General features: G+C 46.5%; 1 protein-coding gene across 1 annotated transcript; it reads right to left on the reverse strand.

Annotated features, from left to right (window-relative positions):
- Nucleotides 1–299: 299 nt before the first annotated feature.
- NRROS (negative regulator of reactive oxygen species) lies at nucleotides 300–25,479 on the reverse strand. The gene is made up of 3 exons (XM_006741658.3): nucleotides 25,260–25,479; nucleotides 5,741–5,858; nucleotides 300–2,526 (listed from the first exon to the last, which is right to left on the reverse strand). Exons 2-3 carry the CDS (start codon nucleotides 5,843–5,845, stop codon nucleotides 556–558), a joined length of 2,076 nt encoding a protein of 691 aa, XP_006741721.1. The 5' UTR covers nucleotides 5,846–5,858; nucleotides 25,260–25,479; the 3' UTR covers nucleotides 300–555.
- Between the last annotated feature and the right edge of the window lie 822 nt (nucleotides 25,480–26,301).

A 26,301-nucleotide genomic window follows, 5' to 3' on the forward strand; every position in this document is an offset into this window, starting at 1 on the left:
TGAGCCGAAGGCAGACGCTCAACGACTGAGCCACCCAGGCGCCCCAGGAGTTGAGAACTCTTATCTCAGACCCCCGGCTCGGAAACTCCTGTCCTTGGTGAACCCCCACCCCCAGCCCCCCAGGGCACGGACCCTCACACCCACAGGACAAGCTCTTGGAGTTGTCTTTGCCATCAGGGAGCTCTGAACTGCTACCCTCTCTAGTCAGCTCCATGTTGTCACCCCGGGGGGAGGATGCTGTAAAGTAATCTGGGTGAAATTCCCGAAAAACGTTAAAGAAAGAGAAAACACAAGCCGAGTTTGATTTAAAAAATATTTAAGAGACATGCGTTTTATTGTCACAGAACATCGCTTAATAAATATTTTACCAGGATGATGAGGGTGAATCACAATGATGGAGGAAGGGCTTGGGGACAACGAGGGATGGAAACATTTGAAACTTTTAACTTAAACCTCAATTCACCAGCTTTGTCCTCCGCATCAGATCTGGAGATCTGGCGGAGAACGTGTTCTTGCATGCACAGGCCCAGCTTCTCACCTTGGCACGTAGCCAGGTCAGTATATGGAAGACCAGTGGCAGCGACTCTTGATGACCTGAAGCAGAGGCTTCCGGAAAGTGAGGAAGATGACGGTGCAGGCCACCAGCAGGGTGAGGCAGCTGGGAAGGATGAGCACGAGGTACAGCAGGCCCATGTCCACCCGCTCCCATTTGCAGTCCCGAGGCGTGCCTCCGGGCAGCTCCAGCAGGCGAATGACCTTGGAGGAGAGGTTGCAAGTGAGCATGTGCAGGTCGGCAATGGTGTGCAGGCGCTGCAGGGACCCCCAGCCCTCCACCCCGCAGCAGTCGTAAGGATTCTGACTGAGGTAGATGGTCCGCAGACTTCTGCTGAGCTGCTCGGACAGCGCGCTCTGGGGAAGGGCTGTGAGAGAGTTTCTGCGGAGATCCAGGGTCTGCAGGGCCAGGCTGCCCCTGAACCGTGGGAAACTGCTCAAAGAATTCCCCGACAGATCCAAGTCCCTCAGGTTCCCAAACCCAGAGAAGTCCAGCTCCATGAAGCCGGACCTGAGGCCCACGTCCCTGAGAGACAGGACCTGTAACGTGCGGGCAATATCCCGGAGAGGGGCGACAGTGCCGTTCAGCACGCCCCAGTTGCCGGACAGGTCTAAGTGGGTGAGGGCGGTCCCCCGGAACGCACAGTCGTGTAAGGCCCGCAGCCCGCAGCCCTCCAGAGACAGGCTCCTCAAGGATGCCACGTTCCGGAAGTCCACACAGCGTGGGGGGCCCGGGCGGGCCAAGGCAGCTGGCTGGGGGCACAGGGAGATCTCGTTGTGGCTCATGTCAACTGTAGTGATGTTACCGGCGTCAGCGAAAAGGCCAGCGGGGACGCCCCTGAGCTGGTTGGAGCTCAGGTTGAGCGAGCGGAGGCTCCTCAGGCAGCCGGGGAGGCCCGGGGCCAGGTGCAGCTCCGACAGCTGGTTGTGGCTCAGGTCCAGCTCCGTGAGCGCCCCGGGGGGCTCGTGCTCTCGGATGTGAAGCGTCATCAGGCAATTCTGCTTGAGGTTCAGGTGGGAGAGGGAAGGCATGTTCCTCAGGAAGCCGGCGGGCAGGTACTGGAACTGGTTCTGGCTCATATCCAGGAAGCGCAGATCGGCGAGCTCGCTGGAAGCAAACTCTTCCCAGAGGTTGACGGTGGTGATGTTGGTCACGTTGCCGTCCACCAGGAGGAACTGGGCCACCATCTCCCGAGGCGAAGAGGCGTTGTACAGGTCCCTGTAGAAGCCCATGTTGTTGTCCTGCAGCAGGAGGGTGTGCAGCTTGCCGCACTGGGGCAGGAGCGGGAAGAAGAGCAGCTGGTTGTGAGAGAGGTCCAGCGTCTCCAGCTCGAAGGCAGCCTCGGCGCCCGACGCCAGGAACCATTCCAGGGCGTTGTAGCTGACGTTGAGGAACCGCAGCTGGCGGAGGCTGAAGTCCACGATGCAAGGGAGGTTGTTATAGGCCAGGTTGAGGCGTCTCAGCTCGGGCAAGCCGTCGAAAGCGCCACCCTCAATCTCAAAGATGTAGTTTCTCTGCAGATCCAGCTCCCGGAGGCGCCCCAGGCCCTCGAAGACGGAGTCGTCGAGCCTCATGATGGTGTTCCTCGCTAGGGACACGGACTCCAGCGAAGACAGGTTCCGGAGCATGAGGGCCGCCATGTCTTCTGTCAGGGAGTTCCCCGACAGGTCCAGCCTGCGCAGAGCCTGCAGGCGGCGGAAGGCAGCCGCCGTGTCCCTATAGCTCTCGGAGAGGGAGTTGTCGGGCAGCGCCAGGCTGCGCAGACGGGCCTGGCCCCGGAAGGCGCCGCGGCCGATGCGCCCCAGCTGGCAGCTGTGCAGGCTGAGGCTCTCCAGGCGAGGGTAGGGCTGCAGGGAATGGTTCCACAGGGCCTTCAGCGGGTTGGCGTCCAGGATGAGCCTCTGCGAGTGGGGCGGGAGATGGCTGGGCACCGACGCCAGGTTCTGCCCTCGGCAGTCGGCCACTCCCTCAACCTAGGTCCAGAAACACACCGGTCAGCAGGGAGGGGGCTTCCGAGGCGGCCGCTTATGTGCAGAAACCCGGCCCGGTCACCGGACGATTCCTGCAAGTGCGGGGAGTGGCTCTGGAGATCTTTTTTTTTTTTTTTTTTTAAGAAAAAGAAGGATAGGAAAATGTAGAACAGAAGGAAGCTTCTCTTTGTTCTTTACCGTCACGTGGAAACAGTCACTGGGAGCTGAGTCCCAGGCCTCCCCCACAACACACTGCGTGTCAGAGGAGATCTGAGCTCCTGTCCGCTGGCTTCTGAGCAGTGACAACTGTGCTCGCAGTTCGGTTTCAGCGGTGAGAGGGACTGAGGACCAAGGCTGTACCCGGGTCTGAAGCCCACCTCTGCCATTTATTTCCCATGTGACCGTGGGCAGATAACTTAGCCTAAGTCTGTTCCTTCCTCTGAAAAATGGAGACGGAGAAAAATAGAGAGCGCCCACCTCGGGGGACTGCAGTGGGGTTAGATGGGAGGCCGCCCAGCGCCTGACACGGTGAGCACCACTCACGCAAACGGCCACTGTCGCATCCTTATCGCTATTCCCGGAACGCCTGTGCGTCCAACGGGGTCAACGCCAGACAACCGAGATGCTGTGGCATCTTCAATTCACCTGAAGTAATTTTGCCTGGGATGCTCCTCTACATTGTGGATTGATCAGTATTACAGCTTAAAAGGACTTTAGAGCTCATCACCACTCTGAATGGTACAGAGAAGTGGGGTCTGGACAGAAGTGAAGAGCCAATGGCATTGCAGGGACGGGAGCCCGGAGCTCCTAATGCCCAATTCAGTGCCCTTCCCGGGTGCTGTTCCACCATGACGGTGCAGCATAAGGAGGTAGGATGGATGGGAGGACCCTGTTCTTATTGCAGAAATCACACAAGCCTCAGGATGCTTTAGCGCAGCCCAGTGTTTTACAAGATTGGCAAAAAAAAAATCAGTCACCAGGATGTCAGGTGTCCAGGAAAAAAAGTTTTAAGGGATAAGATAGAAGAATAATGGCCTTCCTTTTCAAGGATTGGTCAGTAGGATAAGGCCAGTGATTATGGAAAAAAAAATTTTTTTAATGAGACCACACTCTGCAAACTGTCCAGTAATCTACTTTTACCACCCTCGATAATGTGTACAGACATATCGCTGTGGCAAGAAAAATAAATCTGACCACATTCTGTTAAGCAACTGTGTATTAGTTCATTGCATGAATAGCACAGTGCTAAAGAGCAAGAGTTCTAGGGTCAGTCCATTTTGGTTCTGCTTTTCAACAAATGGGTGACTTTGGGCTGTCACCTAACCGGTCGGGACCTTCATTATTCCCCCTGTAAAATGGAAATTATAATTTTCTCATATGGTTTTTTTTTTTCTTGAGAACTCAATGTGATTGTTTATGTAAAACAAAACAGAACCTGGGACGTAAGTGCTTGACAAATGTTAGCTATGATGATTAGCATGATTTGATTAATTAATCTATTGCTGAGCATTGGAGTTGTTTCTAATTTCCAGATGAACATCAGAATGACTTTGTCAAGTTCTTTTCACTCTTCCCCTCCCCTCGAAAGTCTTTGGAATTTTGATTGGGATTGCATTACAATTACGGGTTAACTGGGGGGATAACTGAGTCTTTACAAAACTCCGTCTCCCCATGCAGAAATAATGTATTTCCTTATTTGAATAAGTGTTGGTCTCCCCCTAACAGGGACTCTCTGGAGAATGTTGTGGTTAGGGGCTTTCTTCAAGCTGTGGGACCCTGTTTCAGCACAGCAGCTGCAGCTCTGGGGTCCCACCTCTGCAATTCCCTGCAGCCCCACTGAAGGGCTACAAAAGGACCACATGGCTGTTAGAGCCCAAGGAAACCTCATCATGTCCACTTTATGATAACACGTGGCTTAGGCAAGGAGGGGCACTGCAGATAGCTGGACTCGCAAACTCTCAGGCTTTAAAGAGCCACAGGGAATCCACTCTTTGAGCTCCCTGGCAGCCCACCCCTGCTCCTGCCCACCAGGCTGGAGAGGGTCAGGCAAGTGTCTAGCCTGAACCCTGAAAGGCTATCAAAGAACTCACACTTTCTTCCTTCCTCCTTCTATGCCTGATTCCCTCCTGAATTAGCTACTGTGAAGTTAATCTTGGATTGTCTCTGTAAGGGGATAATGGAAGCCTGAAGTTGTAGCAGAGACCAACAACAGTAATACTAGATAAAACATAGAGCTCTTACTACACACAAGGCACTGTTCTGAGAGCTTTATATACACTAACTCATTTAATCATCGTAACAATGCAGTGTTATGGTATTATTGGCTGGTACCACTATTCGGTATCTTACAGAGGAGGAAACTGAGACACAGAGTGCCCCTTCTCCCACCAATGTCACCAGCCAGTAAGGGGGGGTGTTAAACCTGCTCTGGCTCATAACCCCCACTCCCTACTGGAGTATATTACAGCATAGTGGTTAGAGGTTACTAAAAGTGGTTAAGAACCATGACCAGCTGGGTTTTTGAGATTTATCAGCGATGAATGTAGGTATTACCCCAACATTCAATTTGTCTTCCCAGTGCCTACCATATAATAGGACTCAAGGAATGTTTATTAAATGTATGTTTCCTAAGCAGACTTTTGATCTCATAGACTTATAGGCAAGGGAGAAAATTTCCAGAAATGTGCTCAGTTGTTATGAGCCAAGTCTGTCTCCACATACAGGCTGAAAGCCCCGGGGAGGGCAAACCGTAAAAGCTCAGCTCTCCACTCCCTGGACCTTCTTCAGCCTGAACGTGATCTAGGATGTCACTCTGCAGCACAGTTGTTGAGCACTTGCTATTGGCTCATACGCAAGCTCTGAGTCAGGGCTTCTCCAACTGTACTACGCCCTACTCAGGGATTCTGATACCATGAGTGGAGCTCGATCATCCAGATTTTTAACAAGGTCTTCTTGTTCTGGGTGACTGACCTCAGGGGCCTCCTGTCTTCAGCAGGTATGAAAAAGATGGGGCAGGGACTGCCCGGCCTTCCCCAGGCATCATCCTAACCTTTGGTTAAGGAGCAGCTTGCACACGGCAGCACGTAGGCAGCTGCAAGGTGATCCAGACTCCTTCATTCCCTGCCCTCTTTGATGGACAATCCACCAGATTTCCCAATGGACCGATCCTTGTCAGGACAGAAGCAACCGACAGCTCAGAGTTCCCTGGAAAACTCACCAACAGGCAGCCCCCTTGGGAAGCTGTGGCCATTCCATTTCGATTTCTCCATCCCAGTGTCAAGAACTGAAAACCCAGGCAGAGCCAGAGGGGCAGTAACTCCATCTCAAGTGCAGCACTGTGGACAGAGGGCAGAGAAAAAGTGGGTCAGAGAAGGACATCCCCAAGGGCTGCTCTGCACTCTTAGTAGAAGGAGCCGGTTCCCCGCTATGTCTGGTCTTGGAGACCCACAGCTAGAAGAAGGTGGAAACCCACAGATTCTTCAAATACCTCAGGTTAGCCAACACTTTCAACCTTTCCCTGCAACTGGAGGCTAGAACTTATTTTTGTTTTGCTTCTACCATTTGATGGACAGGTGGCCGAACACTGAAACTTTGAAGAGCCCACCAGCAGAAGAGAGCCAAAGGACTTGAGGAAGCAGGTCTCAGGTCACCTGGAGTTTGCCATGTTTTGTCGTTCTGTTGAAGTTTTCCTCCCAAAGCTCAAATCTGCCTGATGCCTCGCCTGAGCTCGATAAATATTTGCTGCACAAATGAATGAATGAAAGAATGGTGAACTGGGATTGAAATATTAATTGTAGCTTCTGGTCCCATAGAGTTACTAATTACTGGGTTGACATGAGGCTTTTAGGAGGGTAGATCTCATTGGTTAACTCATTTGAATATAGCCCTTTGAAAAAAAGGACTTTGATGTTTTGCCTGGATAAGAGAAAAAAACTGAGGGGCAAATGAAAAGTCATCTTCAGATATAATAAGGATTATTGATGAAGTGTGGTCGCCAGCCCTCTTATCTGGCCAGTGAACACAGAACAGGAACCATGAGAAGGCTTAACATTATACATATACCAACAGAATTTTAGAACTAAGAGAAACCATAATGGAAATCTGGTATATCCTCTGCCATCACAGTTTTACAGGAGAACATTCAAAGGCCCAGAGATAATAAGGGCTTATTCCAGGCTCCAGATCAACTTAGGAATAGGGCTGAGAGCAGCCCCCAGGCTCCCCTCCCTGAGCTCCAGGATGAGTAAGCAGCATAATTTCTCTCCCTGAAGGTGCTGTTGAACTGACTGCCCTCTTGTTGGGAGGGCTGACAGCCCACTGGCATTGTTCCTCACAATCAGAGGCAAGTGCCTGGCACCAGCATTTCATCTGCACCATCCTCTCCTTGACACGCCCCCGGGAGGGACCACAGGGCCTGCTCCCTAATATGAACCTCTTCACCTATTCCAGAAGACCCACAGACCTTTCTGCCTCACACATCCAGGCCACCTTGGGCCCCTTCCTCTTTCTCTTTCTTTGAATGAGTTTACACATCTCTGAGGCTAACTTTAACTTCCTGGTCAGATCTGAATACTCACCAGTGAAAACAGACTAGCAGAAAAGCAAAGTGAAACCAGGTAAATTAACTTTAATCTTCACTTCAGGTCAGGTCAGCTCTCCTTACCACAGAGGGAACCTCTCACTCAGAATTCATCAGTCTTTGCTGGACACTGGGAATCCCCGTCCTAGCCCTCCTTCCGCTTCTGCACCTGTAAGGAACTACTACCTCATGGCATGTACAGGGCACAGATGGCAAAAGCAGAGCCATATGGGCTTTGTCCTTAGGATCCTCACACACACACACACACACACACACACACACACACACACACAGGAAACAACCTTGGGATCACTGCCCACCTTGAGATAAGGTTGCCAGACTTAGCGAATTACAGGTTGCCATTTGAATGTAAGATAAACAACAAATAACTTTTTAATGTAAATATGTCCCTTGCAATATTTGCGTCATACTTATACTAAAGAAATTCATTGTTTATCTGACATTCAAGTTTCACTGGGCGTCCTATATTTTATCGAAGACAAACAGGGAAATGGCAATCATGGCCTTGCCCCCCCCTTCCTCCCTCACCCCCTCTGTCAGGCTTGGGATGGTACATGCTGCTGTGACAATGACCCTTCCAGAAAAGCCGTTTCAATTTATACCGAAATGCCAAATCTAGATGTGTACAGGGCAAGATTACGATTTCTTCAGGGAGAATGTAACTCTTTAGACTGGAATGCTAGATGGGCCTGATGTCATGCCCAGAGTATAATTTTAATTTCTGGGTCGACGAGAAAATTTTTGCAAATTTAAAATATATTTACTCCTTCCTCCTAAACCCAGCCAACCAGGAAAAAAAAAATTATTGCCATTCCCTCTGGGCAACTCCTCTCATGAGGCAGCACAGGAAAATTATGGGATTTAGAACCAGACAGACCAGGGTTTGAATTCTGGCTCCAGTATTTGTTCTTCGTCCTTGGGCAATTCATATAAAGTCTCTAAGACTCAGATAATCCCTCTATAAAATGGGGATAATAATAACTATTCAGAGTCTTTATGAGATCAGGCAATATATGTGAAAATGCTTCATTAACTATGAGGATAGTTAATAACATAATTATTTATGAGTTTCAAACACTATTGAGCTGGTTGAGTGGTTGTTATGTGTAATCTCCAAGAAAGAGAAGCGAAAAGAAAATAATTATCATGGAGGGCAATCACGGCAGTATGACATTAATAATTTAAATGAGGTAACCTGGAACCTCCCCTCACTATAATTAACAGGGCCTGGATCCATGGTTCCCATTTCATGGACTGTGAACCACTTGCAGGAGCCACAGAGGAACTGCGAATCAACCCAAATAGGGTTTGAATAAGTATCACGTCTCCTCCGGGTCTGGGTGACCACTGGGAAAGTCCCCTCTATAAGAGCTGAGGTCCTGACACGAGAAGCAGATGGCATCAACAGACTCCGTTTGCATCTTCTTAAGCCAGATAACAAAATTGAAGAGTTCCTTCTAAGTGTGGAGGCAAAAAATGGTAAGTCCTCTTCTCTTTTAATCAGAGTCTACAGTTCTATATTCTTTTATTCAGTTAACAATTTCTATAAGGTCTCTCTATAGTTTATCCAGTCATGGCTTTCATGATCATGGCTAATGCCAGAGATTGTGAGCTTCTAATTATTAAAAAGCTTTGAAAGACAAGACACTAGTGACCCAGGTGTGAGCAGGACATGAGTCCTGTATCATGTCGTAACACATCTCACCTGGAGATATGAAGACTCTAAAGCCTACCTTCTGTTACAGTGAAGTCCTCTTAGTATTGCATTTATATTTCTTCTTCATCTTCTAACTATTCTGTTTGTGTTCAGTCATCACAAAATGTCCTTGCTGGTTCTTCTCTAAGAAGTCCTTGAAATATTAGGACCTCCAGTTCTTCATGGCATCCCTGTGCAATCATTTGTCTTGAGATTCTAATTGGCTATCATGGAAACCTGGGATTCAACCATATCAATCCCAGTTTTCCTTTTTTAAAAACTAACTTATTTATTTTAAGTAATCTTTTTTTTAAAGCAATTTTTTTTTAAGATTTTATTTATTTGCGAGAGAGAGAATGAGAGACAGAGAGCATGAGAGGGAGGAGGGTCAGAGGGAGAAGCAGACTCCCTGCTGAGCAGGGAGCCCGATGCGGGACTCGATCCCGGGACTCCAGGATCATGACCTGAGCCGAAGGCAGTCGCTTAACCAACTGAGCCACCCAGGCGCCCATTTTAAGTAATCTTTATGCCCAACGTGGGGCTCGAACTTTTGACCCCAAGATCAAGAGTCGCATGTTCGACCAACAGAGCCAGCCAGGCACCCCTATACACTGTTCCTTTTTAGGCAGAAATACGATATAGCTTTTTGTCTGGTTTTTCTCTGTGCATACCTAGTTATAATAAATAAGTGGTGAAAACAGATTCATTTCATAAAAGCAACATGAATCAAGACTGTATTCTAGAACAAGAGAACACTAACAGTGAGGAAGGAGAATGCATATCAGCTGTAAAAATTCCTCTTTGTTTTAGAAAGTATGCTTGCTGCTTTTTCTGTTTCCACAAAATAGTACGGAGAACCTCCGGCTTCATTGAGCCAAGTAAGGTGAAAGAAGACCAAGTGGATGGTCCTGCGGGCTGAAAGGGTTGGGAACATTTACTCCTTTTGGACAGGGTGTCCCGATCCTGGGGAGCACTTTCCATCCCCATCCCCATGCCCACCCCAGTTCTGGGCTTAGGACCGCTTGAATGGAAGATGGCAACATGCAGGCCAAGGAATGGCCTCAGTGAGGGGTTGTGCGGGTGTTGCTTGCTTTTGCAATGGGCGGGGAAGAGAAGGTGAGTGAAATCTTTCGACTGGTCTCTCCTTCTTGAAGTCCTGACATTTCCATGTCCCTGTCGTCACAAAAATCAAAATCGTTCAGGTGTGCAGCAGCATCCCTAGTTTTGTTAGATCATCTAACACTTAAACATATATGTATGCTAATTTTTTTCCCAAATGCATGTAGATTTTCCTGTATTAATAAAATAAAACTTCTTTTTTTAAGGGTGATTAATTCTAAATAGTTTTCTGTCATGATGTCTTAATCAGCGGGTAGTAAAACACAACCACATGTAAAGGCCAATCTAGGGGTATTTTTTATACATTAAAAGATCTCATACTGAAAGTCTGGGAATACTAAGGAATAACTCTGACTTGAGTTTTGGTTTTGTTGTGTGGGAGGGTTTTGATTCATTTTCAGGAAAGGATGCTGGACTTCTAATATCCAGGGGCACCCTGAATATCACCTCACTCCCACACTCTCACCTCCCCAGCCCGTCTCACCACTGCTACTACAGAGTGGGGACTGCACCCTCTTTGCTAAAGGTGCTATCAGTAAGTGTTAAGAGTGTTATACATACATTAGCATGTAATTGAGAATTTTCTCCTCAAAATAATCAGAGAAGCTGAAAAGCTTTGAACAAAGGGGTCTTTGGAGAAAGATGGTAGCTCAGAGGTACTGGTGTCAGAAACAAATATTCACAGGGGCGCCTGCGTGGCTAGCGGCTGCCTTCCGCTCAGGTCATGATCCCAGGGTCCTGAGATCGAGCCCCGCATTGGGCTCCCTGCTCGGCGGGAGCTTGCTTCTCCGTCTGCCTGCCGCTCCCCCTACTTGTGCTTTCTCTCTCCCTCTCTCTCTGATGAATAATTAATTAATTAATTAAAATTGTAAAAAAAAATATTTATGGACTGGTGTGAGGGGAAGAAATCTCTAGAAGCAGAGAATGCGTAAGTGCAGGGTGTGAATGTGTGAGGTTGACACCCGTGAACACGAAAGGCACAGGTGCTAGCTAGAGGTCTCCACAGAAAGGGAATCTGCCTTTGTTTAAAAATAAAAGAGCAAATCCCACCTGGGATCCTGGGAGAAAGGCAAAGGGCAGCTGGTCACACACCACAGAGAACAGATAATAAAGGACAGAAACCCCAGTCTGTGACCATTTCAAATAATTCCTACTACCAAGAAGTATTTGAAAGCCTCGGGCAAACAGCTTTGATCTCTTTGATCGTAGCAAAAAAATTAGAATGACTTTAGCCCTCACCAAATGTTCAAACTTAGCATCTCCTGTGGTGAGACCACCTGACACTCTGAGCTTCCAGGTGGGGCGCCTTGGGAAACACAGAGCAGTACCCTTGCCAAGAATGTTTGCCCTGGACCCAGTCATGAGGAAACAATCAGACGGATCCAGGCTGTATATTGTCCTACGAGACAACTGGCTTGGGCTCTTCAAAGAAGTCAAAGTTTTGAAACACAAAGAAAGGCAGTGGAGGGGAAAAGGGGAGGTCTGATTACAGGTGAAGAAGAAGCATAATAACCAAGTGCAATGCATGTACCTCAAGTAGATTTTGGAGTTTTAAAAATGTCAGAAAAATTTGGGACAACTGGGGTAAATTTACATGTGTACCGAATGATGTGTTTTTAGATAGTATTATGTACAAATGATATTATCAGATTATTGCTGATTTTCTTAGGTATGAAAATGATTTTTTTTGGCTCTGTAGGAAAGTGCCTTTATTCTTGGGAAATGCATGCTAAAGTATCTAGGGGTGAAGTTTCACGATATCTACAATTTATGTAACCTATTTTTTTTTCTTTAAGATTTTATTTATTTATTTGACAGAGAGAGACACAGCAAGAGAGGGAACACAAGCAGAGGGAGTGGGAGAGGAAGAAGCAGGCTTCCCGCCGAGCAGGGAGCCCGATGTGCGGCTCGATCCCAGGACCCTGGGACCATGACCTGAGCCGAAGGCAGACGCCCAATGACTGAGCCACCCAGGCGCCCCTATGTAACCTACTTTCACATGGCCTAGGTGCGGGAGAGAGAGAAAATTAAAGCAAAATATTACCAAAAGATAAATTTAGCATGATACTTTCTTTTAACTTTTCTGTAAATTTTGAAATTTTTCAAAATAAAAATAAACAAGGAACATGAGATAAATGTTGGAGTTCCTAAAAGAAGAGGGGTAATAATGGTAATCTGTTGTCCCAGTATTTCTTGGAACATAACATTTTTCAAATATTCTCCTTAGAAGGATACTCAGTAAACATTTGTTAAAAATGCATATACACAGGGTGCCTGGGTGGCTCAGTTGTTAAGCATCTGCCTTTGGCTCGGGTCATGATCCCAGGGTCCTGGGATCGAGCCCTGCATCAGGCTCCCTGCTTGGTGGGAAGCCTGCTTCTCCCTCTCCCACTCCCCCTGCTTGTGTTCCTGCTCTCGCTGTGTCTCTCTCTGTTAAATGGATAAATAAAATCTTTTTTAAAAATGCATTTTAACATAAACCTTAAAGATATCCTGAGAATTCTAGCATCTGACATTCAAACTAGAGCTTCCAGATAGCTTCTCTCCTATCTGAAAGGAGCACCAGAGTGTTAGATCATGTGTTCTGACTTGATGCACTAATATAACTTCCACTGTCCAGGTTGGTCAATAGCTCTGTCCACCACACCTGCAGTCCCTCTAAGAGGCAGCCCTCAGGGGAAACATATGACCTTCCCACCACCTCCACCTCTACCTCCACCTCCATCAAGCTGATAGAATCTTGGGGGAGTACCTGGCCAGAGGAGGTCAATCCTTACATGCAGCCAGCACCCTCTGAATGATCCCAATGCAGAGACAAGGGAGAGAATTAGGTAATTTTTTTTTAAGTAGGCTCCATGCCCAGTGTTGAGCCCAACATGGGGCTTGAACTCATGACCCTGAGATCAAGACCTGAGCTAAAAACAAGAGTTGGACGCTTAACTGACTGAGCCAATCAGGTGCCCGAAATTAGGTAATGAGCAGTGGAAATTGGAGCTAAGAGGCACAGAGAGAAGGTAGAACTGAATTTTTGAGGGATCTTGCCATGAGGAAGCAGGAGCTAGGAGTGAGATTACAAGACATATGAACAGAAAAGAATGAAAACAGTCAACAGAGGGCAGAGATCAGAGAAGGTAGAATAGGAAGAGTGACAAGATGGTGGGTCCTGCAGGCTGGGTGGCAAGAATGGGCTCTGAGGCTGCCTTTGGGGTTCCTGATGGTTCTCTGCAGGGTCAGATCCATTTCCAAGCTCCATGTTTTCTCATGATAGCATCTCCACCCCCGACCCTCCAAGGGCTGGCCCAACTATTGCATGTTGGTAACGAAAAGGAGCTAACTAAAATAAGACTTGCTCTTTAATAAGCTTAAACTCAGGGGTGCGGGGGTGGCTCAGTCGTTAAGCGTCTGCTTTCAGCTCAGGTCATGATCCCAGGGTCCTGGGATTGAGCCCCGCATCGGGCTCCCTGCTCTGCCGGAAGCCTGCTTCTCCCTCTCCCACTCCCCCCGCTTGTGTTCCCTCTCTCGCTGTGTCTCTCTCTGTCAAATAAATAAATAAAATCTTTAAAAAAAAAAGCTTAAACACAAAGGACAAAACTGACAACAAAGTGCATGCAAGGTTTATGAAAATTAGAGAAAGTGACTGAAATCTGAATCTAGCAATGTATTTTTCAAAGTGTAACCTACAGGCAAGAATGATCGAGGGATGGGAAAACAAAAGAGCAAAAATTTATTGGGAAACAAGATATTAATCTAGTCTTAAAGTACCTCTCTACAGATTACTTATAAAGGCAAAATAGCAGTTTTATGGTGGAGAAACTGGCAGACACCTCCTTAACTAAATGGTCAAGTTACTACTGGGCCTTACTGGGGTACTTGGCAAAATCTGAATACAAACCATGGATAAAATAACAGTATTATATAGGGGTGCTTGGGTGGCTTGGTCAAGTGTCTGACTCTTGATCTCAACTCAGGTTTTGATCTCAGGGTCATGAGTTCAAGCCCCGAATTTGGCTCCATGCCTGGCGTGGAGCCTACTTAAAAACAACCACCACCACAAAAAACAATATTATATCAATGTTAAACGTCTAGATTTTGATCATTGTACTACATCTATGTAAGAGACTATCCTTGTTCTTAGAAAATATATGAATTATTTGGAGGTAAAGGGGCATGTCTGCAACATTATTCTCATTTTTTTTTTTTAATTTGACAGAGAGAGTGAGAGAGAGAGCACAAGAGGGGGTAGGGTCAGAGGGAGGAGCAGACTCCCCGCTGAGCTGGGAGCCCGATGCGGGACTCGATCCCCAGACTCCGGGATCATGACCCGAGCTGAAGGTAGTCGCTTAACCAACTGAGCCACCCAGGCGCCCTGCAACATTATTCTCAAATCATTCAGGAAAAAAATACCTGTGTGTGTGTGTGTGTGTGTGTATGTGTGTTTTAAGTAGGCTCCATACCCAGTGTGGGGCTTGAACTCATGACCCTGAGATTAGGGGTCATGGGCTCTACTGACGGAGTCAGCCAGGCACCCCCATATATATTTTTTTTAAATAAATAAATAGAGAAAGAGGAAACATGACAAAATGGTGAATGGAGGTGAAGAATTTATGAGAATTCTTTGTTATTTTTGCAATTTTTCTGTAAGTTCAAAATGGTCTCAAAATTAAAAGTTACAAAAAATTAACACTTTTTAGGGGTGCCTGGGTGGCTCAGTCGGTTAAATGTTCAACTCTTGATTTTGGCTCAGGTCATGATCTCAGGGTTGTGAGATCGAGCCCCACATGGTGCTCTGTGCTGGATGTGGAGCCTGCTTAAGATTCTCACTGCCCTGCCCAACCCCCCCACTCCCTCCCTTAAAAAAAAAAAAAAGTGTACTCTAAAACTAATTAGATTCTTGTAGCAGGAAAATTGACTTATTTTGGGTACTGACAAATCATCATGTTAGATAATTGTAGACATCATCTCTGTTTTATGAGAATCTGCACATAAAACTAACTTGATTTGCAAGATTTTTGCTTGGAGAAATTGTACTGACACCAAGCAAATGGTTTAGCAAGATATATTTATTGCCTAACATGTAGTCTGGAAAAGGAAAGAAGGGAGAAAAAGGAAAGCAAGAATAACATTTTAGCTCAAACTTTAAATTCAAGATGAGGGGGGCCCAAGTCCTTCTGATCGAGGCCAGAAAGAAAGAAAGAAAGAAAGAAAGATAGATTCAAGATAAAAACTATTCAACTTTTGAATAGTGAGTTTAGGATTACTTTGATAAGTAGCTATGAAATCTAAGAAAAATGTCTAAAAAAATTTAAAAACACTTTGTGCTCTCTTTTCCTACAAATAAGCTACAAGGTATACTTTAAAAACGGAGACATAGGGGCGCCTTGGTGGCTTAGATGGTTGAGCGTCTGCCTTCGGCTCAGGTCATGATCTCAGGGTCCTGGGATCGAGCCCCGCATCGGGCTCCCTGCTCAGTGGGAAGCCTGCTTCTCCCTCTCCCTCTTCTCCTCCACCCCCCTGCTTGTGCTCTCTCTCGCTCGCTCACTCTCTCTCTCAAATAGATGAATAAAATCTTTAAAAAAAAAAAAAAGAACCAGTTGTAATCTTTGGTTGAATTAGTACATTCCTATATTTTGTAAAGGATCAATGTTCACACCGCAAAAACGTCTAAAAAGAACTTGAAGGGATGCCTGGGTGCCTCAGTCGATTGAGCGTTTTCCTTTGGCTCAGGTCGTGTTCCTGGGGTCCTGGGATCAACCTCAGCTTCGGTCTGGCTTCCCTGCTCAGTGGGGAGTCTGCTTCTCCCTCTCCCTCTGCCGCTCCTCCCTACTTGCACTCTCTCTCTCAAATAAATAAATTTTAAAAATTTAAAAATTAAAAAAAAATAAAGGGAACTTGCATACCGAGGATTGGGTTAACGGTATTTAGAATTTTGATGTGTGAATTCAGACCTCATAATTTGCTTCTCTGGCTTTCTCTCTCTCTTTTTTTTAAAATTTTAAAAGATTTTATTTATTTATTTGAGAGAGAGAGAGAGCAAGCAGGTGGAGGGGCAGAGGGAGAAGCAGTCTCCCCACTAAGCAAGGAGCCCGATGCGGGACTCTATCCCAGGACTGGGATCATGACCTGAGCTGACAGCAGCTGCTTAACCGGCTGAGCTACCCAGGCGCCCTGGCTTTCTCTCTTACTAATGAACTTGTTAAAACATAGGCAACACAATGGCTTTTGAGGACCCTTTGCCTCCAGAACTCTCTTATACCCTGAAGATGGGAGAGAAAATTGGCACACTTTTTCTGAAGGACAATTTTACAAAATTTATCAAAGACATTGAAAATGTAGATTACTTTTTTTTTTTAGATTTTATTTATTTATTTGATAGAGAGAGAGAGCACACGAGCAGTGAGAGCGGCAGGCAGAGGGAGAAGCAGACTCTCTGCTGATCAGGAAGCCCAATATGGGGCTCGATCCCAGGACCCTGGGATCATGACCTGAGCTGAAGGCAGACGCTTAACGACTGAGCCACCCAGGCGCCCCTGTAGATTATTTTTGATTCAATAATTCCACTCCTAGGGGTTTATCCAAAGGAATTATAATGTATGTAAAAATATTTTTACAGAGATATTCAGTGCAATATTAGTAATACTAATTTTTAAAAGTGGAAACCATCTACAAGTCCAACAAAGAAAGAATTGGCTACATATGTTATGCTACAACCATATGATGGAAATACTGTGCTGCAATTAAAAATTCTTCAGTGGCAACATATTTAGCGATATGGAAAGATGTTCATAATAAAATATTAAGAAAAAAGGAAGATGTAAAATAGAATGTATAGTATAATCCCAAGTTTGCTAAAGGAATATGCATTCACCTGCATGTGTATGGGAAAATAGTTGAAAAGGCACACATCTGAATCTCAACAGTGGGGAGAATTGCACCTGATAATTTGCTTTTTCCTATCTGTATTTTTGCTTCTTTGTGTTTTCTAATTTTCCAATAATCAACTTCAATTACTATATTAAGACAAGTTTGGGGCACCTGCGTGTCTCAGTCCATTACATGTCTCAGGTCATGATCCTGGGGTCCTGGGATTGAGCCCCATTTCAGGCTCCCTGCTCAGCTTCTCCTTCTCCCTCTGCCCCTCTCCTTGCTTGTGCTCTCTCTCTCTCTCAAATAAATAAATAAAATTTAAAAAAAGACAAGTTTTAAAAGAATGGAATCAATCTATTACTAAAATATGTTATAATCAGAGCCTAATAAATATCACTAAAATAGAGAATTTCTTATAGGTACTTAGAATTGAAATTATTGTGAGTGTGCTTAAAACTATCATATTTGGAGTTAATGGAAGAAAAAAATATCATTGACTAATAACTAAAGTAAGTTGTTTTATAGACATTATTTTTCATTTTCAGGGTCCAGGGGATTTAGATTTAGATGCATGTTCTCAGTCCAGCTTCTGGGAAGGTGGTGGGAAGGGTGAAGGAACGGCGCAGGCTAAGGGGACAGATGGAACAGGTTCAAAGCCTGGCTTGACCTTGAGTACGTCATTCAACTTCTTGGCCTCCATCTCCTCCCCAGGAAAACAGGAATCATAATGCCTGTGTTGTAAGGCAAGTTTTCAAAGAGAGTTCAAAAAATAGTCTTTGTCATATTTACAGCATCATCCTTGGCAGGTTATCGACTTGCCTGTGCTTAACCATACCCTGGGTGGGAGCTCACCCTTCCTATTTGCTTCTAGGACTTGGATCCTACTCTCAGCTTGCACAAATAAGCGAGGAGTTGTACCATTTGAATTTACTGGAATGCTCCTTGGACGTGTGGCCCTAAGTAGGTATGTGAGAAAGGACACATGGGTTGCACATGACTCTTCTGGCACATGCAGGTTCACTCAAATTTAGTACCTGACCATTTTTTTCTGGAGAACTGTAGCATTTCTGAAGGGACTACCCCCCAGTATTTTGGAGGTGAGACCACTCAGGTCAGAGAGATGAGATGATATGGACAAAGTGCCACAGGGAAGGTGGGGCCATGGTTCCCAAGCACTGGTTTAAAATACAGATGTCTGGTTCCCACCCCAGCCTCGCACACCTGATCAGCCCGATGCCACCTGAGCTTGGGAGAAGAGGCTTCATCTGGGAATGGCCGAGGTTCTGCGCGCGCCTGGAGGGAGGCTGAAGGCCACAGCAGATTTTCTTCTCTTGGGCTCTTCCTACGACAACTCCGGGCAGCCAGTGTGTGGCGTGCTGCTTAAACACTACCCTGCCGGACTTTGTGTCCTCAGGGCTACAAAGGAGTCAGCCGGCTTCCCTACGTGGTCAGGGTCAGCCCTTTAGAGTGAACGGAGGTCAGTTCACTCTGTCCTGTTCCACGGCCACAGGTTTAAAAACGCAAATGTGCTCCCAGTGGGGTGACAACACCTTGCTCTTACCGGGCTGGTGGTGGGAACGTGTTGTCACCTTTGTTTATGAGAGACCCACATAATCTCTGTGGACAGGCACCCAAGCAACGATGCATTAGTTTCAAACCTGTCATTTCCTTTCAATATCACAAGTTGGCTCTCTCTCACACTCCAGAGTGGCCGTGGGTGACAATAAGGCCGTCAGTGCCTTGCTGATCTCACAGGGTCGTGTCAAGACCGAATGAGAGAATGTGTGTGAAAAACGCTGTCAAGATAACGAAACATGTGGACTTGATTAGTAAGACAAGGTAGTGTCAGAATTAAAGGGAAGGCAGATTTCCTCCGTGTAAACAGGGAGCTGGCATTGAAATAAATAAGACAGGAGCGGCATTACCTTCTCCCATCCGTCTGAGCCGCGGAGTGTGGACCTGGGGACGTTCGGAGGAGGAAAGACCACCCAGAGTCTGTGGGAGACTATGGGCAGGAAAGCGGTTATAGGTGAGAACCAAGGCTTATGGCCCAGAGTGGAAATACATTACCGCCGCCCCTCCAACCTTGGTTCCCTTGAGAAAGAGCCCGACTGAGGAATGACACGATACAGATTCCGGAGGACTGCCCAGCTCAGGGGGGTAGGAATCAAGCTCCCAACTTGCTTCTCAGGCTCTCAGTTGCAACAGCTAATGTTTATTGAGTGCTCACCTTGGGATAAATGCTGTGCCAGGGGCTTTGCATATAACGATCCTCACAACATCCTAGCAGGTGAATGTTATCTCCATTTCATACATGGTAAATTGAGGCTCACAAAGGTGTAGGCTGTGGAGCCAGAGAATGTCAGAGCTGCAACTGAAACCTAGTCTGAATCCAGCAAAACTCAACCTCAATACCACAAGCACCAGCCACCCCCGGATATTTGCTATCCATGACTAAATCATGTATTTTCACACACTGGTTCCTCTGTGGGAAATGCCCTTTTCTGGTCTTCTCCAGCTGCCAAACTCCTATTCATCCTACAAGGCCCAGTGCATGTGTCATCTTCTCATCACATCCTAAGAGTTCAGTTGAGCAATGATCCATATGATATAATATAATATAATATAGTATAGAAAGTTGTAGCTCTTACAGAATTTTTTTTTATTATTTGATTTTTATGGTCATGAAAAGGAAAATGAGCAGTTACTAGGTATTGTTAGTAATTTAACTTTCCCCCCAATATTTTATTATGAACATTTTAAACATACAGCAAAGTTGAAAGAATTTGACAGGGATTGCTGGTATACCCACCACCTAGCTTCTACTCTGAACATTTCACTACACTTGCTTTTTTCACACAACCTCTACCTATCCCTCTATCCAGCCTTCAATCCATCTTAGTTTTTGATGCATTTAGAAATAGATTGCAGTCATCAGCATACTTCCCCCTAAATACTTTAGAATGCATATCAAGTGATGTAACTAAAAATAAAGTTACTCCTCGTTCAATCTTCTGGATCAGTTTAATTAATTTAATCTCGATTGAGATTGCAAAGGCTATTTGGGGAAAGTTTGTCTTGTTAAAAAAAAAATAAGATTGGGGGCGCCTAGGTGGCTCAGTTGGTTAAGCGACTGCCTTCAGCTCAGGTCATGGTCCTGGAGTCCCGGGATCGAGTCCCACATTGGGCTCCCTGCTTAGCAGGGAGTCTGCTTCTTCCTCTGACCCTTCCCCCTCTTGTGCTCTCTCTCTCTCAAATAAATAAATAAAATCTTTTAAAAAAAATAAGATTTGATAATCACTGTCTTAGTGTCCTCAGCCAAAATTAGGAAGCAGCTGACATTGCAGTGTGAGTGACTGATACCCTCTTTAATGCACTGCTCTCTAATGGGTATTTAGATAGGTAATGGTGAAAAGTAATAAAGTTTTCATGGTGTAGTTTCAGGATGGCAGGGGAGATCATTCTGTCTTTTTCAAAATCCCTCAAATTGTACTGGCAAGGTAGGTATCTGTTCTAAGGTTGTTGTTTTTTTCTTCTCTAAAACCTATTTGAATTCACAGAGGAATGGGAGCAATGTGATTTAAAAACAAAACCTTCCCCCCAAAATAACAATGGTTTTTAGGGAATTCTTGGATAAAGCCAAAACAAGTGGATTATAACTTACTGCTATTGGATAATAATGGCAATAATAGCACTTGAGGTTGCAAAGGTTTCTTATAGACCTTTGATCTCACTTGGCACTCTGCAACATTTCTACAGACTAGGCATTATTACCTCCCGTCTTTACTGGGGTAAAATACACATAGAATCTACCATTTTAATCCATTTTGAGTGTACAACTCAGTAGAATTAAACACATTCACATTGCCATGCAATCTCACCATTATCCTTCTCCAGAACTTTTGCAGCATCCCAAACCGAAACTCTGCCCACTAAATAGTAATTCTCCATCCTCCCTCCCCTCAGTTCCTGGTGGCCACTGTTCTTTCTTTCTCTAAACATTCCCTTATTCTAGGCAGCTCCTGTAAGTGGAATGGTGCCATATATGAGTTCTTCTGTGCCTGGCTTATTTCATTTAGCATAATGTTTCCAAGGTCCTTCCATGTGATAGCAGGTATCAGAACTTCATTCCTGTTTGTGGCTGAATAACATTCCATTGTACGTATAGATCACATTTTATTTGTCCATTCACCCATCAGTGAACACTTGGGTTGTTTCCACCTTTTGGCTACGGTGGGTAATGCTGCTGTGAACACTGGTGCGCAAACATCTAGGTTCAAATTCATTATCTCCATTTTACAGATAGGAAATTCAAGGCTCAGAAAGGGCAAAGGTAATTGTTCGGCAAAGCCAAAACCAGAGCTGAGTTCAGGCCCAGGTAGGAGGTGCTGGATATGCACCTGCCTGGGAGGAATACATGTTGAGTGAATGTTCAGCTGGGGCACAGGTTTGTACTTGTTGGTAAATAGACACCCCATGAGCCGGGCCCTCTCTTGGAACTGCCAGGACCCCACAATGATCCAACAACCAAGGAGGTAACACCTGCCCCGTCAGGGGCCCCAGAACCCTGCTTCTAATGACAATGTCCATTCCGACTGAACAGTGCCTGCCTGTACCGTGCAGTGTTTGAATGTTCTGAATAGCACCCCTGAGTGTTCAAGGGGCCACGGGGCTTTTTTGGGCTGAGGTAACCTGTGAATGCCATGGAGTGTACCTGTGACAAAGATGAGGGCCTTTACAGTTCTGCAAAAGGAGCTAGAAAGCCTAGAAAAAACCTGGGCATTTAGAAGGAAATAAGAAGCCAGTATTACTAAATATAATGGAAACTTCAGTTTAGGGATTGGAGAAAGGGCTCGAGAACCTAAAACAAGAGAAAGGCTATGAGGAGAGTCCCATGAGGAGGTCTCAGGGTGTCAGTCTGGGCAGCGATAGGGAGACCATTAACGTGTCTGAAGCTGAAGGAGGTGACCCAGGGCCAAGCGTGGAATGACCCGAGCGGGAGAACCCAGCCTTGGCATCTGGTCGGGCCCCCAAGGAAACACTGGAAAGGCAGGAGAGACCCAAGGGACAATGGCTGGACCAGACGAGGAGTAACAGGGAGGACCAGGAGGAACCAGTATCCAGCCTGACATCTAAAAGGGAATGACATGAGGTTATTGGAGAACATGATGTGTACCCCAAGAGGAGCCCTGCTGGCACTGTGAGTACTGGGCTGCCTCAGACATTCTGGTCCTGCTTGACAAGAGTCAAGGTAAAAAGACAGAGCCCAAGTGCTAACTTCTGTGGAGAAATCCCCTCCCGGTTCTTTTCTTTCCAGGAGGCACAGCAGAGAGGCTCTTGCGAACATAGCTAGCACCTGACCACAGCGATGTTCTGGGTTGGGGCTGGACCTGGGGCGTCCCTGTGTCCTCACAGGGCTTCGTGGTCACATTCAGCCCATCACAGGTACTAGCCCTGCTCCTCATGCCCACCTTGCTGCTGAGAACACGACAGCGTTCTACTTCCTCCTTTATTCCCTTTGTTCAGTCTGAAATCACTCATGCATTAAAGTGAGAAGGCACATGTGGTTTGGTCTCAGCACCTGACTCCATTTACTCTGGAAATCAGTTGGTTTTTCCTACCCACAATCATTTCTCCTTCTGGTAACAACTCCTCAATTCCCCTTTGAGGAAACCACACCTTCCTTTTTCTTTCTTTATTTCTTTGTTTGATTTTTTTAAAAAATTATTTGAGAGAGAGAGAGAGTGTGCAAGCGAGCAAGGGGGGTTGCAGAGGGAGAGGGAAAGAGAGTCCCAAGCAGGCTCTGTGCAGGGTGCAGAGCTCCATCTCACCACGCTGAGATCATGACCCAAGCCAAAACCAAGAGTCGGACAATTAAGCGAGTGCCCCACTCTGGTGCCCTTGTTTTTTTTTTTTTTTAATTGTAAAATACACGTAACATAGAATTTACCGTCTTAACCATTTTTAAGTGTAAAGCTCAGTAGTGTTAAGTACATTTACATTGTCAGGCAACCAACCCCCTTCCTTTCTTAAGAAGTCCGTGTTTATTTGGGTTTGACCTCAATCCCTGGTTCCAAGGAGGGGCCTAAGCACCAGGCTGGGTCCATCAGAGCCCTCTATTTCCCTAACCACAGTGATTGGCTTATAATGGGTACATCACTGACAACAAGCCCATGAGACTCAACAGAAGGATTGTTGTTAGAACTATTGGGAAAGAGGCTTTCTGTTGCTGCTCACGCCAAACTGGTGGAAACTAAGCTTGAAGCTGCAGTTCTTTGAATTCATGGAGCAATGGGAGTATCTTTGCCACCAGTTTTAGGACCTGCCTAATAACAGAAAAAAGCAAAGCTGGCAATGTTTGAGCACCTGGATCCAGCCATGCCTGAAGCTATTCCACATAGGCTTTTTGGTTATTTAAAATAATAAATCTTTTTTTTTTTTCTCTGAGGCCAGGCTGAGTTGGGTTTTTGTCATTTGCAATTAAAAGACCCCTGAACTCATGTTTACAGTTGCTTGTGAAGCTTGATAAGATCCAAGTACCAGTGTCCTTTATCCCTCTCCGCACCTCTGTGAGCATTCAGAGATCATCACCTAACTTAGCCCAGAAGCCCCCACACAATGAACACATAACATTTGTTCAATGATGTTGAGAAGAATAGTTTGAGGGGTGGGAAATGAGTATAATAAAGAAGTTCTATCAAGGGCAAAAATATTTGTCACTAATATGCAGACACGTCCTAAGCATCATTGAGCATACAGCATGTCCTGAGAAAGATAATGTTTTTCAGTCATGGTTGAAAGCCCACTGTCCTCTGACTTATGTGGCTATAATGCGGGTCTGAAGATAGTGGGAGGCACATCTAGTTGTCCATCCAAGAGTCTAGTTTACACTTTGTGGTGTGGATGCACACTGCAGCCAGAACAAAAATTATAATTGGTACTGGCCTCACTCTTCTGTGATGAAGAAAGAAGTCAGGGACAGAGAGAGGTCAATGCATTCCTAACACAGGCCCCAGGCCAAAGCCACCAGGCCCTGCTCTCTGGGAGGTTCCTGCTCTTGGATGACAGGTGTAAGCACTATGTGGGATCAGGTTTATATGGGTTTTCATGAAGTTCCTATGAGGGGACCCACTAGATGAAAGCACCTTCTTTGTGAAACTGGCTGTTTTGTTTTGTTTTGTTTTTTTAACCTAAAGGCAAGAATCAAGGTTTTGTTTTGTTCTATTTTTTTTTTTTTTTTGCCCATGATTCCCTAAATCACCTCTAGGAACTCTCAGACATACATGTACACACCTATGGTTGTGTGAGGAAAAGAAGTAAGTCTCAGGGCTATGAGACCAGCAAACCATCAGCATCCACAGAAGCAGTCTGAGCAGTGCAGCCAGTAGGAGAAGGTAGGAGAAGGGGGCACACACGGTCTCGCAAGGCCGGCTCCATGGAGTGAATGTTTCTACCATCCGGATTCCTATAGGCTGTGCCCAGCAGCGAAGAAACCTCCAGTGGGGTCCCCTCCGTTCCCCTGGAAGTGCACCACTTAGGACCAGTCCTATCAGGGGCTCCATTCTTAGGATCCTGCTCAGCCTCCTATAGTCCCAGGCACTTTTGGACACGTGGCCACCTTCTCTCTGGAGCAACGTGAGCTAGCAGCCCGTTCTGAGGGCCATACAGAAGAGCCTGGTCAGTGGCTCCTTACTTATGTCAGTTCCTGAGTGCATGGGGATACAGCCGAACCCTCTATAATCTGCCCCACATGGAGAGGCCACCAGGGCTGGGAAGAGCACTGGACAAGGGGTGGGTCAGAGGCCTGAGGTTTAGTTTCTCTCTGATACTTACTAGCTGAGAGTCGAAGTAACAGAACCCTACAGAATTTCCCAAGGACAAACACTTTGGGGAAGGGGCTTTGCCTGTCTTGTTCAAGTTCTATCCCCAACACCTTGAACACACCTACACACGTTAAGACGGCCATAAATATGTGTTGCTGTTAATGAGTCTCGGTGCCTTCATCTATGAAATGGTGATTCTCAAACCACGTTGTGGGGGAGGAAGGGAGATCCAAGCACTCAGCACGCTGAGTGTTCACAGAATAGCCTCATTACCTCCAGTCACCCAGCCCAGGGAGGGAGCATTATCGTGCCCATTTCACAGATGAAGAAACTGAGGCTCAGAAATTCTCCCCAGAGAGCCAGGACTCAAAGCCTCAAAAGAGGAATCTGAAGCCTCCACTGTTTTCACTACACCACACCACCTTTTTCAGCTCTAAGTGCTCCCAGAGGGAGGTTTTTCCACTTACCCGGAGCTGTGGCCCCCAAACTGAGCACCAAAGCGGTGGCGTTTGGAGGCAGCAAGCCACAACTTCCCCGTCAGGCCCGGGCCGTGGGCCACGGACACCGACCTCCTACACCCAGCGGCGCCCGAGCGCACCCACCCCGGCAGGGCCGCCCCGCAGGAAATACTCACGGCTCCCGCAGGCCCAGGCGGCTCCGCGGGGCGCATCCTCTCCCGGGGCTCCGGCCTCCTCGAGAGCAGCCGAACGCGGGGCTGGGCTGCCTCTTCTCCCTGGGGCATCAGATTATTTTAGCACTTGCGGAAGGAACGGACGGAAACTGAAGTCACATGGAGAGCGAGCCGCTCAGCGACTCAGCACTCAGCAGAGAGCAGGCATCTTACAGGGAACTGCTGCGCGCGGGCGGTGGCAGGGGGATGGGAGAGGGCGGCCGGCGGGGCGCAGTGCCCGCCGCCTACCTACGGGTGAGCCAGGAGGCCGGTGACTTGCAGGGTCTCCCAGCAGTCCTAACCGAGGCTCCCCAGGCTTTCTTGCTTTAGAGTTTTGTGTTTGGTTTTGTTTTGTTTTAAGTTTTATTTTAATCACCGGTGTTCATCACAACAAGTGCACTCCTTAATCCCCATCGCCTATTTGACCCATCCCCACACCCCCCTCCCTTCTGGTAACCATCAGTTTGTTCTCTACAGTGAAGAGTCTGTTTTCTGGGGGGCGCCTGGGGGGCTCAGTCGTTAAGCATCTGCCTTCGGCTCAGGTCATGATCCCAGGGTCCTGGGATGGGGCTCCCTGCTGGGCTTCCTGCTCAGCTCCCTGCTGGGGGCGGGGGGAAGCCTGCTTCTCCCTCTCTCACTCCCCCTGCTTGTGTTACCTCTCTCACTATGTCTCTGTCAAATAAATAAATAAGATCTTAAAAAAAAAAGGGGGGGGTCTGTTTTCTGGTTTGCCTCTCTCTCTTTCCCTTTGCCCACTTGTTTTGTTTCTTAAATTCCATATATGAATGAAATCATTTGGTATTTGTCTTTCCCTGACTGACTTGCTGAGCATTATACTCTCTAGCTCAATCCATGTGGTTGCAAATAGCAAGATTTCATTCTTTTTTATGGCTAACATTCCATCACGCGCGCGTGCACACACACACACATACATACGCATATGTACATATATATGTATGTATATATAGTCACATCTTCTTTATCCATTCATCAATCGATGGACAGT

This window comes from Leptonychotes weddellii, chromosome 1 (assembly GCF_054177405.1).
Source record: "Leptonychotes weddellii isolate Sample4059 chromosome 1, ASM5417740v2, whole genome shotgun sequence".
Taxonomy (NCBI): Eukaryota; Metazoa; Chordata; class Mammalia; order Carnivora; family Phocidae; genus Leptonychotes; species Leptonychotes weddellii.